The sequence below is a fragment of the Aquila chrysaetos genome, chromosome 15 (assembly GCF_900496995.4).
Source record: "Aquila chrysaetos chrysaetos chromosome 15, bAquChr1.4, whole genome shotgun sequence".
NCBI classification, from domain to species: Eukaryota; Metazoa; Chordata; class Aves; order Accipitriformes; family Accipitridae; genus Aquila; species Aquila chrysaetos.
The window spans coordinates 3,850,960-3,866,007 of record NC_044018.1 but is presented as its reverse complement, the minus strand read 5'-3'; the positions used below and the strand labels follow the sequence as shown (position 1 = coordinate 3,866,007).

The following is a 15,048-nucleotide window of genomic DNA, read 5'->3' as shown; positions in this document are numbered from 1 at the left end:
CAGCTTGACTTCAAACCACCTCAGCCTAGTCTCCTGTTCTGTGCATTGTGGAAGCCAGGTGAGACCCTTTTGTCTTCATGCAAGTGCGGTCAGTCCCAGCCCCGTCCTCTGGCCATACTGGTGACAAAGTGACTTGTGCCAACTCCTGAGCAGCCCCTGGGCATTGCCCACTCCTGGTGATGGGGAAGGTGCTTCAACATGGACCAGAGTGGAGCCAGGACTGCCCCCAGCATCTCTGCATGGGGAGGAGGATGCACCAAGGCACTGGAGAGCCTGCCTGCAGCCCCGGGCTGTGCCACCACGCCTGCTGTCTGCAGGGCAAGGTCCATTAAAAGTTAATTTACTGACCTTCAGCGGTCTCTCACCTTGGTTGCAATTATTCCTTTGGCACACAAGGCTTTACTGTGATGCCTGTAAGTGGCAGCAAGGAAGCACCTGCATTTCATCTGAGCTGAGGGCTTGTAACTCATGGCATAGTGGGGAATTACCAATGTAAAAGAAATGACAGCTAGAAAAAATTGCCTTTTTTTTTTTTCCCAAAGAAAACTTTAATTTCAACAAGACAGGAAGCTGCACAAAGAGAGCTACCACAAGTTTATTTGAACAACAGCTTAAAACTATCTACATTGGTACTTGTGGAGTAGGGGTCCTCCCTCTGAGTAACAGTCTGGCCATGTCCGCTTGGCCTTGCAAAGGCCACCACACCATACCTGGTAGACTTAGCTCTGTCCTGCACCAGGACACAGGCTCTCCTCTCCTTCACAAAGGCAAAGCAGCATTTGGGGGCGATAGGGACCAAGAAAACAAAAATCCACCCCAGGAAAACGGGACTTGCCTGTAAAGTGTTGTTTCTTCTCACCCAAGCTGTTCCCAGGAGGTACGTAGCCCACTTGTAAGTCCAGGCTGATGTGTTTCAAAACAGCAGTGGAAGCCACTTCCAGTTACACGTCCGTCTAACCCAAAGCATCCTCCTGAGCTAGAGCCAAGTGGGCCGGGGAAACCCACCCAGGCCATCTCCTCGGTGGCTCAAGCCTTCCCAGCCCATGGCAGGGATCACCGCTGCCCTTGGGCTGAAGAAGTGGTGCAGAGCCCCAGACCCTGCAGTGGAGTCAGGCATGGGGTTATTAGCTCAGGGCCACGCAAGCAGCTCCCTTCTCCTTTGAGCCACCCCCCACAGCTGCTAAAACACAAAGCTTTGCCAGTGCAGGGTGCCGTCTGCCAGAGGGCAGGGAGCTGCAATAGATGGCTTTCAGCTAGGGGCACATTAAAGTGGACAGAGCACCCCACCTCTGTTATTTAACATGAAAAGGGCTCGTTTCAAGCCTAGCAGCTTCCTTCAGCCCAACAACAGAAATGTGAAGATTGCCTCTCCCTGTTTCCAGGCTGCAGGATGTCAACCAGCCTGGGTTGAGGGCCAGAAGGTGGCCAGAGCTTTTTCCCTGGATAAGGAAGCACGTTCCTCTCCCAGCTGAAGCGGTGTCCTTCCAGTGCGGAGCAGGCACTAGAGGCGATGGGGAAGAGGCTGCCTAAGAAAGGGAGGCAAAACCCATGTTTTGCTCAGCTCTGAGCTGGAAAAGTTGTCTCAAATCTCAAGCAAGAAAAGAGGCAACTGGAGTTCCTATTTAAAAACCATCCTAACAAAAAAAAAAAAAAAAAAAAAAAAAAAAATATCAGGTAAACCGTCCCAGCAGGAAAGAAGGGGAAAAAAAAAAAAAAAAAAATTCAACCCCAAACAATAAGACTCCGGTTAGCGTTTGTAACCATCCAAGCAGACGGCAAGGGGGGTGAGGAGCAGAGTCCGGCAATGCCGCACCATCGCCCCGGGGCTGCAGCTCACCGGCGTCCCGTCCTCGTCACCGTCCCAGGCCCCGTGGCACCCCGGTGCCTGGCCATCCCCACCGGCAGGGAACGAGGAGCCTCCTGCCTCCGCCGCCCGTCCACCGACCATCTCTTCCCCCCCGGCCACCCGCTTGCCCGTCAGTTCTCGCCCGCCTGGACGTACTCCTCGGTGGCCTTGGAGATGGTGCTCAGGTACTGCCAGCTCAGGGCGGCCAGGAGCATGGCACACGACAGGTAGATGGGGGAATAGTGGTGGCGCGACGCCATGGGGCCACCGGGCAAGCTCATGGTGCGGATGGAGGCGATGACCTGCTGCGTCTTGTTGGACGACGGGTCCGTGCTTGGGATCTTCTGGTAGATCTGGGGAAGGAGGAAGGAGGAGTTACGGTTCCCACCCAAGGCTGAGGAGACAAACGGGACCACCGGGTGGAAGAGGAAGCCTTCGGGGGCCCTGTGTCCTCAACAGCAACCTCAGCGGTGGTCTGCCATGGAGCAAGGACCAGCTGCAAGGGATGCCTGGATGGGGCCACGGTCCGGTTCCCTTGAGAAGTGCATTAAGCCAAGTAGCCTCTTGGGGGCACCCCATGATGGGAGATGGACCACACGGCCTTGGACATAATCCCTCAAAGCACCAGTGGCGTGGCTGGGGCCAGCGGTTCTTGCCCAGCTATCCTCACTCACCGCCGGTGCGCTGCAGCCCACCCCAAACCAGTGGGGACACCCCAGTGTGACCAGCGGCCGGTGTGACTGCCAGGCAATGGCCACCCCCATTAGATAACCCCAGGGTCCTTGGGGTTTTCTCTTCGCGGTCTGCAAACCCGATGGTCTTCGAGATACTTGTCTGCACGAGTCTTAGGGAGACATGCACAAGCAGAGCACCCTGGGCTAAGGTGTCACTGTCCCTTGCCATGGGGTTGGCCAGCCTGCAAAGGGAGCTCTAATAACCCATGGTTTGGGGTCTCCCTGATGCAGAAGCAACATCTTTTTACTGAACAGCCCATGCCGGATTTGGGTTTTGGTTTTCTTGGGTGGGTTTTTTTTTTTTTTCTCCCATGAATCCATCCACCAGTTGTTCCTCCAGGTGAACTTTTAGCCTCCACAGTACCCTGAAGCCAGGGGTGCCACTGCTTTAACAACATGCAAAGAGCTGCCCTCATTTACTGTTGGCCACGGAGCACGAGGAAACAACCACCACATCGTGCTGCCAGCTGCAACTACAGACACCGAGAAAAGAGCAGCCCATGGGGAGATGAAGCAGCCCATGGGGAAATGAGGTACCCGGTTCAGAAGAAATATGTTGTGGGAAAGGTCCTCTGTGCCTGCTCAGCCCAAGGGAAGTCCTGTGCTGTGACAGCCGACTCCTCTGGTTCTCCACCAAAAGGACGGCAGGACCTCCGTCCCTGCCTCTCAACACAGGCACAGACCAAGGGCACGTTCAAGGGAACACACCAAGCACCCAGTTGGGTCCCAGCCAAAACCACGTCAGGGTCACTGTGTCCTGGCACCACTGAACTGACTAAGAGATGTAAGGAAAGGATTAACAGATTCACGTGTCCTCCCAGTTCCACACCAGGAATGAGGACAGGACCAGCCAGAAATGAGTCAAAGCAAACTGCTCGACTTACCTCTTCCACATACTGGTACATGATGGCTTTGACAGCTTGTATGTTTGTGGCATCCATCATTAGAGTGACAGCTTGTCCCTTCCGGATCTTCACGACGCCCCTGAACACCTGCTTGTTGTTATAGCAGGCAGCCAACGTGGCAATAGCCATCACCTAAGGAGAAACACAGAGAGCCCTTGCCGCATTGTGAGGAGCTTGCCAAGGCAGTAACCTTGGCCCTAGTGAAATCGATGGCAAGACACTCCGGAGTGGAGCCACAATCTCACTGACAGCAGAAACGGTAGGTACCAGGAAAGAAGGAAGAGATAGAAGAGATGGAGAATAAAACAGGCTAATGCCGACATGATACGTAACCTCCTTCACCTGCAACTTCTCATCAGCTGGGCTGCAGACGATGAAGAACCACTTGAGAACATAACTCACCTGGGGGATAGCGCAGAAGTTGAAGACACTTTGGTTTTTCAGGCGGGATAAGTATGTGAGGACATCAGGGACATGGTGGAGGGCATTGGTGATGAGCTCATTCAGACACTGGACAGCCATATCAATGTTTTCTGGTTTGGCAAGATCCGACAGCTTCTTTGCGTATCTGCTCCAAACCTAAACATTAAGATAAGGACTCACAAGTTGGAAGGTACATTCATGCCGTAAGAGAGACATCAATAACAGTCTGAGGTCTGGGAGAGCACCAAGAACCACCAGAGACCCATGAAAGCCTTGAAGGATTTGGGCTTACTAGGCTAAAAAAAAGAAGGGTGGGCAAGCTGTGGAGACAGGACAGTGGCCTTTGCATATACAAAGGGATTGCAAAGGAGGAGGATGCAACTCAAATCCACATCTTCTCTAGGCAGGGCAAGGAAAAGACGCCTCACACATCAGGCTGAGGTCAAGAAATGCTCTACTAGACAGGTAAGCCACATGGAAAAGGGAGAGAAAAATTCTTGGAGGGCCTCAAAAAGAGCAGAAAAGCATCTGTCAGGCACAGGCAGAGCCGATCCTGCCTTTGGGGACAGATTAGGTAACCTCTTGAAGTCTCACCCAGTCTTACCATCCCTCATTCCTAGAACCAACATAACAGAGAGGGGAAAAAAGCTGCGCAACAAGTTCTCGGCGGTGTGGGGAGACATCACCTCATCCCCACATCTCTACCCAGAAAGCTGTAGATAGATGTGGAACTTCTCAGCCAGCTGCCTTTAGAAGAACTGTTATTATCAAGAAGATGTACAACCAACAGTAGCGACCTTACGCAGCACAGCTTTACTGTAGGGTCTTAATAAAATTAAAGCAGACCGTCAAGTCTCTCCTGTTAACTTTGATTTAAAGGGACATGAGAGACAACACAATTTTAGCTGTGCAGCTTCTGCTACGCATCCTGTAATGCATTCCTGAGACAGGTGTCCTGGCAAGCATGGATGGTTGGCTCCATCCATTACAGGTCTTGGACAGAAGTATGAAAGACTGTCAAGGGACACCAACAAACAGTGGGAAAAACCCTGGCTTTGGGGGTTTCAAAGGAAATTCCAGCAGGAACTCCCCCAAGGAGAGGATGCAACTCGCTGTATCAGAGCAGCAACGACAGTACCTTCAGTCTTAGTGCATTTCCCAAAAGGCACAGCAGAAACGCTCACCCCAAAGCGGTGTTTCCCCTCACCTCTCTGGGCCAGAACTCCCTTCCCTCCAGCTGGTCCTCCAGATAGTCACGGATGATGTTTGTTTTCTGCAGGAAGAGGCCCATGGAGTTGGCCAGCTCCGTGTCTTGCCCGACGATAGGGTCTTCTAGCTCTGATGCAGAGAAGAGACGGGAAAGTCCTATCCCCACCAGCCCAGCAACGTAGTGACAATACTGCGAGGCACCGAGAGGGGAAGGGGCAGAAAAAAAAACAAGATAAAAGGAGCAATTACAAAGAGCTGCCTATTTGCCACATTGAGTTTTACAAAAGTGACACTCAAGAGATAATTGACGGTACATTTTCTGCAAGTTCGCATGGCCCTCCCCGGGATGCCTCAGCTTTCCCTTGCCCAGCAAACACCAAGGATGTCCCACCAAGATGCCACTCTGCCTTTCCAGCAGCTGAATGAACTGACCACAGGGGAACAGCTGACGTGATGGTTCACCCAAAACACGTGCTGGTGGGCAACACCGACAATCCACGCCATCTTCCCGTTACCCACAGGACCAGCAGTCTCTCAAAGCCTTCCCAAGCCCACACAGCCTCCCTCAACCGGCTGAACCCTCTCTTCCCTCAGGGATGCTCTGTCTCTTCTTTCCACAGAGACGAGGTGGACCCTACTCACATTCAGTCCGCTCGTCTGTCTGGGCTGACTTACCTTATCCCACTCATGCTGAGAGTCCACCTTCTTCTCCAAGAACTCTGCCATCCCGACACCCATCTTGTGGCAAATATCCGAAATCACATCCTGGTAGACCTTTGACAGCTTCCTGAACTCCATGGAGATCTGCAGCACAAACCACCACGAGGGAAAAAAAAGACAGCGTCAGGAAAAAATAGCAAAGCTCAACATTTATCAAGAAATCAGAAAAAGACTGTTTACCAGGCTCTTATCCCACCCTGGCTGGAGGTCTAGGACAACTCCCACAACCAGAATTGTTTCAAGGCCCTTAAAGCACAGACTCAGCCTGTTCTCAGTCTAAACGGTATGGTCTCTGGCGGTAGATCAGACACAGCAATACTTTTGGGAAGGCTCCATAGCCTTGGACTGGTATCATCTGGGAGCTGCAGGACAAAACTAGCTACGCTTGGTGCACAGAGTTGTTTTTTTTTTAATTTGTGAGAGCACTCCATCATGCCAACCACAGGAAAAGACGGGGAGGTTTCTGGTCCTCTGTTCTCTTGAGCCCTCTCCAGTTCTGGCTCCGCAGGGCATGTTTTGCACAACTGGAAAGGCATCAAGCACCACAGAAAGTGTGAAACCCTTCTGCATGTCCAATAACATGATTCAGTGACTCAATCGCTCTCACACTGAAAAAAATTTAAAAGTTCATCCTCCCCTTCCCAAACCTGTGGAGCATCATGTTTTATTGTGCTAAGCTTTACAGTCCATCAGTGGGTAACTACAGCCAGCCCAGGGAGTGTATCCGATAAGGACAGCGGTCCGAATGATTACAGCTCAGACACCACTGCAGATCCAGGCTCTCCTCCTGACTCTATCCACGGCTGCCGGAATGTCCTTGCCCTGTGTCTGTCTGTCTGTAAAATAAGCGTATCAACTCTGCTTCTGTCTCAGTGGCTTCAATCCACTACACAGAGAAGCGTGACCTGCAAGCACACCTCTACCAAGTATTATTAAAATCATACCTGCACATGAACTCAGATTGCCCAAGTGAATAACACATACGCACCAAGAGAGAACAATGGAGTGCCATAAATACCTTCTCAAAAGCTTTTCTAAAGTACCAAGCCATTGGTATACCTACCATATCTCTATCACTATATACATCAAGAATCCCCTGACACAGCGATCTCCTATAGCACACGCTCCTGCCATCCCAAGGCTGAGTATCAAAAGTTACAACACACCTCAGTTTCCCTAACAATTATCTCATTCCCACTGTTAGGAAAAGCCCGGTAAGGGTAGAATAAATTTAAAATGGTAAAAAGCTGAATAAAACAGAACTTCCTCCGAAAATGAAATCCTCCTCGCTATAACCATTATATTTTTTTCTCAAACAGAGCTTAAAAAAAAACCCTAAAAAATAAACCCAGCTGTTCTTGATCAACATGAGCAAGGGCAGAACTGCAGCATCCACCAAGGGCCGGTCCTTGAGCCCTCACTGAAACCAGATGTCTCTATCCCCACTCAGCAGAGCCCAGCCTGGCCCCTGAGGAGCTTCTGACCCCAAACAATCCCCAGGCGGCGCTTGGGAAGTACTGTTACTAACAGTGAAGGTGCTTTTTATCTTATATGCATGTCAAAGATTTGCAGACAGACTCCTGTAAGCCTAGAGCGGATCCCGCAGGACCGCTACAAACACCGGTCCACCCGTAAGCCAAATGCCAGACAAGCTTTCCTCCTCTCCCTATCTGTTAGGGGTCACAGGACACCCAATCCAGGCAACGCACAGCGTTGGGCAACAAATGCCAACCACTCTCCACGAGGCGACGGTCGTTTACTCTTCCAACAGGGGAGGCAAAAAGCCGCTTTTTAGAGCTGGCACTTTTCCACAGCCAGATTACCTCTGGCTCATATAGAGCGTTGCACAATGTTTGGGTTTCTCACTCCAGCTCTGCATCCAGCCCCGCGTGCAGGTGATGTAGCTCTTTGGAAGAGCTAACGGGCTCACCAGGGACTGAACGAGCTCAGGCGTAACGTGGAGAGACAACCGCGTACACAAAGGTGACGCGAGGCAGCTGAAGCAAGGAGGTGGACATCTTACCGTTGGGAAGTCCTCGAGCACCTGCCGGTCCTTCTCCTTGCTCTCCATGTATTTCCACTCTGGTTGATAGAGATAAGAGTGAAACTCGTGCAGCATTGGAACCTTTACATCTAAGCTGATGGTCATGTCATCCTCTATAGTGTCCAGGGCACGAAGAACTAGGTAGAATATACAGACGGCATGTCTGGGAGGGGGAGAAAAAACAATCATCCCTTACTTGGGATTGCCTATTAGGCAGGACAAACAGCTTAGATTAACCACAAAGCCTTTGGCAGAGGTGCTTCCAGCTCAACATGACACGCACTGGCACCACCAGGTCGTCGATGCCTTGGGTGATACAAGCACGTTTTCACGTTTCAAGCAATACAGTACTTCAGCCACCAAGTAGAGAGGAAAGCCGCGATGTGAAAAACTTCCCAGCCCCCACCATTGTATCCCAGTGTCTCCTACAGTTTGGAAACCGGCTTTGGTCAAAGGATGCCCGCGTCCAATCCCTCTTCCGTCAAATCCTAGAATGGTTTGGGTTGGAAGGGACCTTTCAAGGTCATCTAGTCCAACCCCCTGCAATGAGCAGGGACATCTTCAACCAGATCAGGTTGCTCAGCCCTCATCTAGGGACAGTGGCTGCCCCTTGCAGTGCAGGACCGTAAAATGCACGCGTTAGAAACGTGCTGCTCAAATCCCGGGGTCGCAGGAGCAGGTTAGGGATGGAAAGCACCACCAGCAGCGCTTCCCACCCTCCTCGCTCCTCATCTCCTCGAACCTCCGCTTTGAGCAACAGACGTGCCTCCGCACAACCTCCCCACGGGCTGACTGCTGCCAAAGCTGCAGCCTGCCTGAGCGGGGTTAGGAAAACCAGGTTTCTCCCTTCATGCAGAGAGCTACAGCATGGCTTTTGGCTTTCTAAGACGCGTATCGGGGAAGGGACAGCCCTGGAAGGTCTCCCTGGGCAGCGCAGGGCACTGCCAGATCCAACCCTGCAAGCAAGATCCAACCCTGCAAGCAAGGCCAGCACTCGCTAGGACCCAGAGGACAGAGCCTGAGGTCAGCTTATTGGAAAAAGCAAATGCAAAATAAGGAAGGGGAAAAAAAGCCGGTGTACTTTTCCTATCACTTCCCCTTCTCTGCACCCAGCACACTTTTATCCTGTTTGTGGGGGGAACAAGGGGGTCCCTTACTGTACAACAGGAATGTTGGGACTGGCAGATAGAGCCAAAACACCCTGTATTTTTAAATCTCCACGCACAAGATGCTGGAGCCAGCCCGCATGTCCAAGCACCCCAGCGGAAAGCTGCTGGAGAGCTGCTTCCCCTCTTGGTCCCCATTGCCCCCGCCTTCCACACGCGAGCTCCCCATTTCTGCAGCTGAAGCAAAAAAAAAAACCAAAGTCCCAATGGCAAGAAATACCAGCTCCAAATCCAGAATTTATATAAAATAATCCCCTAGTGCTAAATGAGCAGAGTGATATGTTGAGGAGATGATGCGTTTATTAATTGTTGGACAAATGGAAACTAGCTTGGACTGCTTAAGCGTTAATTACTAGACAAAAGCATTGCTCTCCTGGGATGACAATGTGCAAGCAGTGGTTAAGCAGCCAGGGAAAACTGATGGGCTTCTAGAGCCAAAACTGTTAAATTTGGCATTTTTTCCTTAATCGAAGGGTATTTAATACCTCTGTCACACCACACATCTGAGTGCTCAGAGCAGCTCTCTGGTGCCCTCCCGTTCCTTTGCATGACTGAGTTATTCCATTTCAACCAGGGTGCAAACGTTCATCCAACTCGATGCAAGTGCCCAGGACTCCTACCCCGCTTCAGCGGCGACTTCCACTGGCAGCAACCAAGAAAGGCAGAGCAGACCCTGAAACGCCATCCCAGAAGCACCTATCACACTGACACCGTGCCAAGGAAAGAGCTAGTAATAACTCCAGAGCCCAGCATAGTTCAAATAGTTATTTAACCCCACTTCTGCACCCAAACCTTAACTGCACCCCTAGCTTCCATTGTATATTGATTTTAGCTCCGTGGCAATTTGGGCAAATCAAAGGGAGAAATTTTTTATGATGAGGATGATGAAACACTGGCCCAGGTTGCCCAGAGAGGTGGTGGATGCCCCATCCCTGGAAACATCCAAGGTCAGGTTGGACGGGGCTCTGAGCAACCTGATCTGGTTGAAGATGTCCCTGCTCATGGCAGGGGGGTTGGACTAGATGACCTTTAAAGGTCCCTCCCAACCCAAACTATTCTATGAAATAGAAGACCATAAAAACAACTACACAGTAAGCGTGGTCTGCCTGCAGCTCCCCATTTCTCTGCAGGGTTCCCAGGCACCATGGTCCCAGCTGGGCTCCTACCTGAGATCCATGGGGATGACAGGAGCCAACCAAAGCCCGCAGTCTTCACCAGAAAACGTGCGTGACAGTGCTGGGAAGAGGACGCTCCGGCATTACCTCCCCTTCGCACAACTGGAAGCGCCTGCTTCCAAAGAGCAAACCCGGTTTCATCTCCGGGCTCAAGCTCGAGCTCTGTCCTAGGCACAGCTCCCCCCTTTCCCAGGCGAGGAGGTCTCTTTTTCTCCTTTCTCCTTGCCATCACATTCACCCTCGGCCAGCACAAGGCTGGTCCTCTCCAGAAAGCAGCTAAACCTGCAGGAATTGATCCTGAAGGGTCCCAGGGACAGGCAGGACCACGGGGCCGGCAGCAGGGGAAGGCAGGAGCATCCCTCTCCTCCTCTCCACCACAGGAGAGGAGCCGTGACGTTGGCTTGTAACTCCTCTCCACCACCACGAGTTATGATGTTGGTTCAGCTGCCAATGAAGCTGCAGTTTTGAGCTTCCCACCTTCCAAGAAAACGCTTCCCTAACCGTGGAGCAACAGGCTGGACAGGGCCCTGGCCAGCAAAACACATGGCTTAGGGGCCAAAAAAAATAAGCAAGAAGAAAGTAAACATTTTAGCTCAACTCCGTGTGCACTAGCCCGGGGAGCATCGCTCCGAGCAATCATCCCGAAACTCTCCATTTTCCAGCAGTCATTGGGGGACGCATGGAAACTCTCCCGGGAGCAGGGATGCGAACCAGGGAGCAAAAGCTTCACACTTCCCCAGCCTTCAGACAAGGAGATTTCGCTCCAAAGAAGCTGCAAACAAAATTGTGGCAGGGGAGGGGAGCGGGCTGGGGTGTAGGACACCGCGCTGGGGAGCAGACCCCGGGCAGCGCTGCGCTTCTCAGCATGACGTGATTGTTCTAATGTTTGAATCCTACACCACCAGCTCCTTCAACCAGCAAGCACAGCGGCAAATATTAAGCAGCCTGTAACCACAGGGGTTCAGTTTAACCCCCTAATGGGGTTAACATCAAGGAAAACACTTCTTTGACGCGATCCAGCAAAATTAATTCCTTCGGTAAGCTTGCTGCTCTACCCATTTCTATATTCTGCCTGTTTTGCATTTCCCTCTTTTGTCCCTAAACTCTTCAGTGGAGCTACCGCGCTTTGAAAATTAATTTCTTCTAATCCACTACAGAGCCAGCTGTAGTTCAGCAGCAATCCCCGCACAGCTGTAGGTTGCAAAGATCCAGCAATAGCATTTTCAGGATGCCAGGCAGAAGTTTCTGTGCCCTGAGGGTAGGGAGCCTTCCTGATCTGGGCAAGCTGCAATGTAAGGATTAAAGAACAGAAAAGACAGACAAGACAGATAACTGCAGGAAGATCAAGGCAAGCACACTGCATACTGACACTGCTAACAAGTTTCAAGGTGTTTTATTGATTGGCTTTTTTTTTTTTTTTTTTTTAATTTCTACATTAGCTAATATACTAAGCATGGAAAAAAAAAAGTTTAATTCTTGGCCCCACTCATACCTTTCCATGCAACCCTGGCCAAACCGCTGAATTTCTCTGCCTTTCCTGTGAAACAGGCTGCAGACGACCATTTCATAAATGCTGGGTGACAGCTACGGGGCACCGTCCAAAATGCCAAACCAGGGCTCAGAAACCCAACAGATAACCCAGTGTTCAGGCTGCCGCCTGCAACTGCTCGGCGGAGTCGCAACCGCAGCATTAGACACGTCTGGTGCAACTTATGGAAACCTCTAATTTTGATAATTAACCCAGCTTGGGATTAACTGGAGAGAGATCTACATACTGAAATCAGTAATTACTGTATGAATATAAGGAATTATATAGAGCATAGATATACGCACAAGGCCCCAGACCAGCGGAGCTTTGCATCCTCTGTTACTATTACCATCTGAAGCTTTCCTGCACGGGTCAGCAACATTCGCACAGCAAAAAATGAGCGCGCAGCGAGCCCCCTCCGACGATCGCGTAGGTTTCGAGGCAGCTGCTTCCAAAAGCACCTTCCAGGCAGCGTCCAGACCCTCGGTCAGCCCCCGGTTTTTGCTCACCTCCTCCCACCGGCGGGGCCACGTCTCTCCAAGCCAGCCTGAAGGCCAGCGCCAGCCTTGGCACTGCCAGGACACATTCCCAGGGTGTCACAAACAGCACACGGCCAGGCGCCGCGTTTAACCGTCTGCTGGCCGAGAAGCTGTAGTGTTCGTCCCCGGGGTGGGGGGGGACACACGCGTTACGGCCAGCCATCTCGGACGTGAAAAACCCCACGTCCAGCTGCAGGAGGTGGGGCTGCGCGGAGCATCTCCCCGCTGCACGGGGGGGGGTGGAAGAGGGAGCACCTCCCAGCAGTTATGGCATATGGGGGCATTGCACGGACCACCTCCTGGCCAGTTCTGCCAGCGAGCCCCGGCATCGGGGGGGCCATTACGCCCACCACCTCCCAGGGAGCACTGGTCTTGGGGGGGGCATTGCACCCACCACCTTCTGGGGAGCCTCAGCCTTGGGGGCCCATTGCACCCACCATGTCCTGGGGAGCACTGGTCTCGGGGGGGCATTGCACCCACTGTGTCCCAGGGAGTGCCAGTGTCAGGGGGGGGCCCATTGCACCCACCAAGTCCTAGGGAGCCCTGGTCTTGAGGGGGGCCCATTGCACCCACTGTGTCCCAGGGAGCACCAGTGTTGGGGGGGGCCCATTGCACCCACCAAGCCCTAGGGAGCCCCAGTCTTGGTGGGGGGGGCATTGCATCCACCGTGTCCCAGGGAGCCCTGGTCTTGGGGGGGGGCATTGCATCCACTCTGTCCCAGGGAACCTCAGCCTCAGGGGTCCCATTGCACCCACCATATCCTAGGGAGCCCTGGTCTTGGGGGGGGGGCCCATTGCACCCACAAAGTCCTAGGGAGCCCTGGTCTTGGGGGGGGCCCATTGCACCCACAAAGTCCTAGGGAGCCCTGGTCTTGGGGGGGGGGCCCATTGCACCCACAAAGTCCTAGGGAGCCCTGGTCTTGGGGGGGGCCCCATTGCACCCACCGTATCCTGGGGAGCCCTAGTCTTGGGGGGGGGGGGGCATTGCACCCACTGTGTCCTGAGAAGCCCCGGTCTCGGGGGGCCCATTGCACCCACCGTGTCCCGGGGAGCCCCGGTCTCGGGGGTCCCGCCGCACCCCCCACCCCGGTGCGTGTGTGTCCCCCCCCCGTCCCCCAGCTCCGGGCTCACCGCAGCTCTCCGTCCAGGGCCTGGATAACGGCGGCGAAGCTGCGGCTGGTCTGGTTGAGGTACCGGTAGCAGATACGGAGACCGCGTCCCAGCGAATCCTGCGGGCAGAGCGGGGTACACCGGGGGGGCGGCTGGAGCCGGGGGGCGACCACCGGTACCGGCACCGACAGAGCGGGGGTACCGCTCCGCCGCACCCTCCGCCCGCTCCCCCGCAGCCTCCCCAGCGCCCGGGGGGGACCCCGCGGCGGGGAGAGAGCCAGGGTCCGCTTGAAGAGGGACACGGCTTTGGTGCTGGCCGCCATGGGGACGCGGCGGCGGCGGCGGCGGGGGGGGGCTGCGGTTCGCTCCGCCTTCCCCCCCCCCCCAAGCCGTCCCCGGCCCGCCCCCTTAACCCGCTCGGTGCCCAGCAATACCGGCAACCGGGCCCCGTTGGACGGAAAAGCACCGGGAGCCGTGAGAACGCGGGGGAGCCGGGGCAACGCACGGAAAGCTGGAAAGCGGTGCGATAAACCGGGGCCCGTGCGATAAACCGGGGCCCGTGTTAACGGCCGGGACGGGCGAAGGCGGTGCGAAGCATCGCGGCCGCGCGTATCCTCCCGGAGCCTGGCGCAATGCGGGCAGGGTGCCGGTGCGCGGAAAGCCAGAGACCGGTGCAACGAAGCACCGGAGCCGTGCGAGGCGGACAAAGCCCAGCCGGTGCCGCGGGCGGCGGCCGTGCAACGCTCGCCCGTGGGAACGCCGCGGCCGCGCGGGGAGATGACAGCCCCCCCCCCCCTCCTCCTCCTCCTCCTCCTCCTGGCCCCCATACCAGCGCACCCCCGCCCCCGGGCTCCGGTACACCGGTCGATCGAAGGCAAGAGCCGAAGCGCATCCCGCCCCCGCTCACCGGGTCGATCCGCGGCATGACGGCCCGGTAGCCGCCCATCTTGAACCGCAGCAGGTTGTAGATGTCCTCGGGGTGGCCCAGCCATTTCTTCAGCAGCTCCATGGGGGACGCGCTCATCCCCCCGCCGCCGCCGCCGCAACCCCCCCCCTTTCCCCGCCGCCCGGTGCTTAACCGGAGGCGGGGCGGGGCCGCCTTTGCCCCGCCCCCCTCCGCCAATCAACCCGCTCCTTCCCGTGGCTCGGTGGGCCGGCGGGGCGCTCATTGGTGGAGGCGCCCTCGCACCAGGGGAGAGCCAGCCAATAGGAAAGCGGCGGGGGGCTGGTGTGACGGGCGCCGGCCGGCCGCTGAGTGGGCAGGCGGCGCACCTCGCCACACGCGGGGCGCTCGGCGGAGCGGGAAGGCGGCGGGGGGCCCGAGCAGCCCGGCCCCGCCGCTTCTTCCCGGGGACACCCCCGCTCGGACCCCTGGGGAAGGCACAGCACCCTCCCAACGAGCCCCACAGCCCCTCTTCCCGCCCCACAGCCCCTTTTTTCCCCCGCCCCACAGCCCCTTTTTTTTCCCGCCCTGCTTCTCCTCAGGCAGCCCCCGGGCCCTCCCCGCTCCAGGCCGTGAGGCGGGCTTTTATTTTTTAAGTCACCTTCTGCCTTTTTTTCTTTTTTTTTTTTCCCCTAGTGGCACTTCTCCTCCTCAGGGTCATCGAGGCCTCACCCCACCACCTCCGCTCGCCCTCCGCATTTGTCTCG

General features: G+C 54.9%; 1 protein-coding gene across 3 annotated transcripts; it reads right to left on the bottom strand.

The window, feature by feature from the left end:
- Positions 1 to 579: 579 nt before the first annotated feature.
- On the bottom strand, positions 580 to 14,452 carry FDFT1 (farnesyl-diphosphate farnesyltransferase 1). 3 transcript variants are annotated; one of them, XM_030037035.2, is made up of 9 exons: positions 14,306 to 14,447; positions 13,420 to 13,517; positions 7,861 to 8,044; positions 5,793 to 5,921; positions 5,116 to 5,307; positions 3,888 to 4,064; positions 3,465 to 3,617; positions 2,003 to 2,199; positions 580 to 1,634 (listed from the first exon to the last, which is right to left on the bottom strand). In XM_030037035.2, exons 1-9 carry the CDS (start codon positions 14,420 to 14,422, stop codon positions 1,619 to 1,621), a joined length of 1,263 nt encoding a protein of 420 aa, XP_029892895.1. In that variant the 5' UTR covers positions 14,423 to 14,447; the 3' UTR covers positions 580 to 1,618. The 3 variants fall into 3 exon arrangements, with proteins under 3 accessions (XP_029892895.1, XP_029892894.1, XP_029892893.1); XM_030037034.2 differs by having other exon boundaries at positions 580 to 1,526; XM_030037033.2 differs by lacking the exon at positions 580 to 1,634 and having other exon boundaries at positions 1,732 to 2,199; positions 14,306 to 14,452.
- Positions 14,453 to 15,048: the final 596 nt, after the last annotated feature.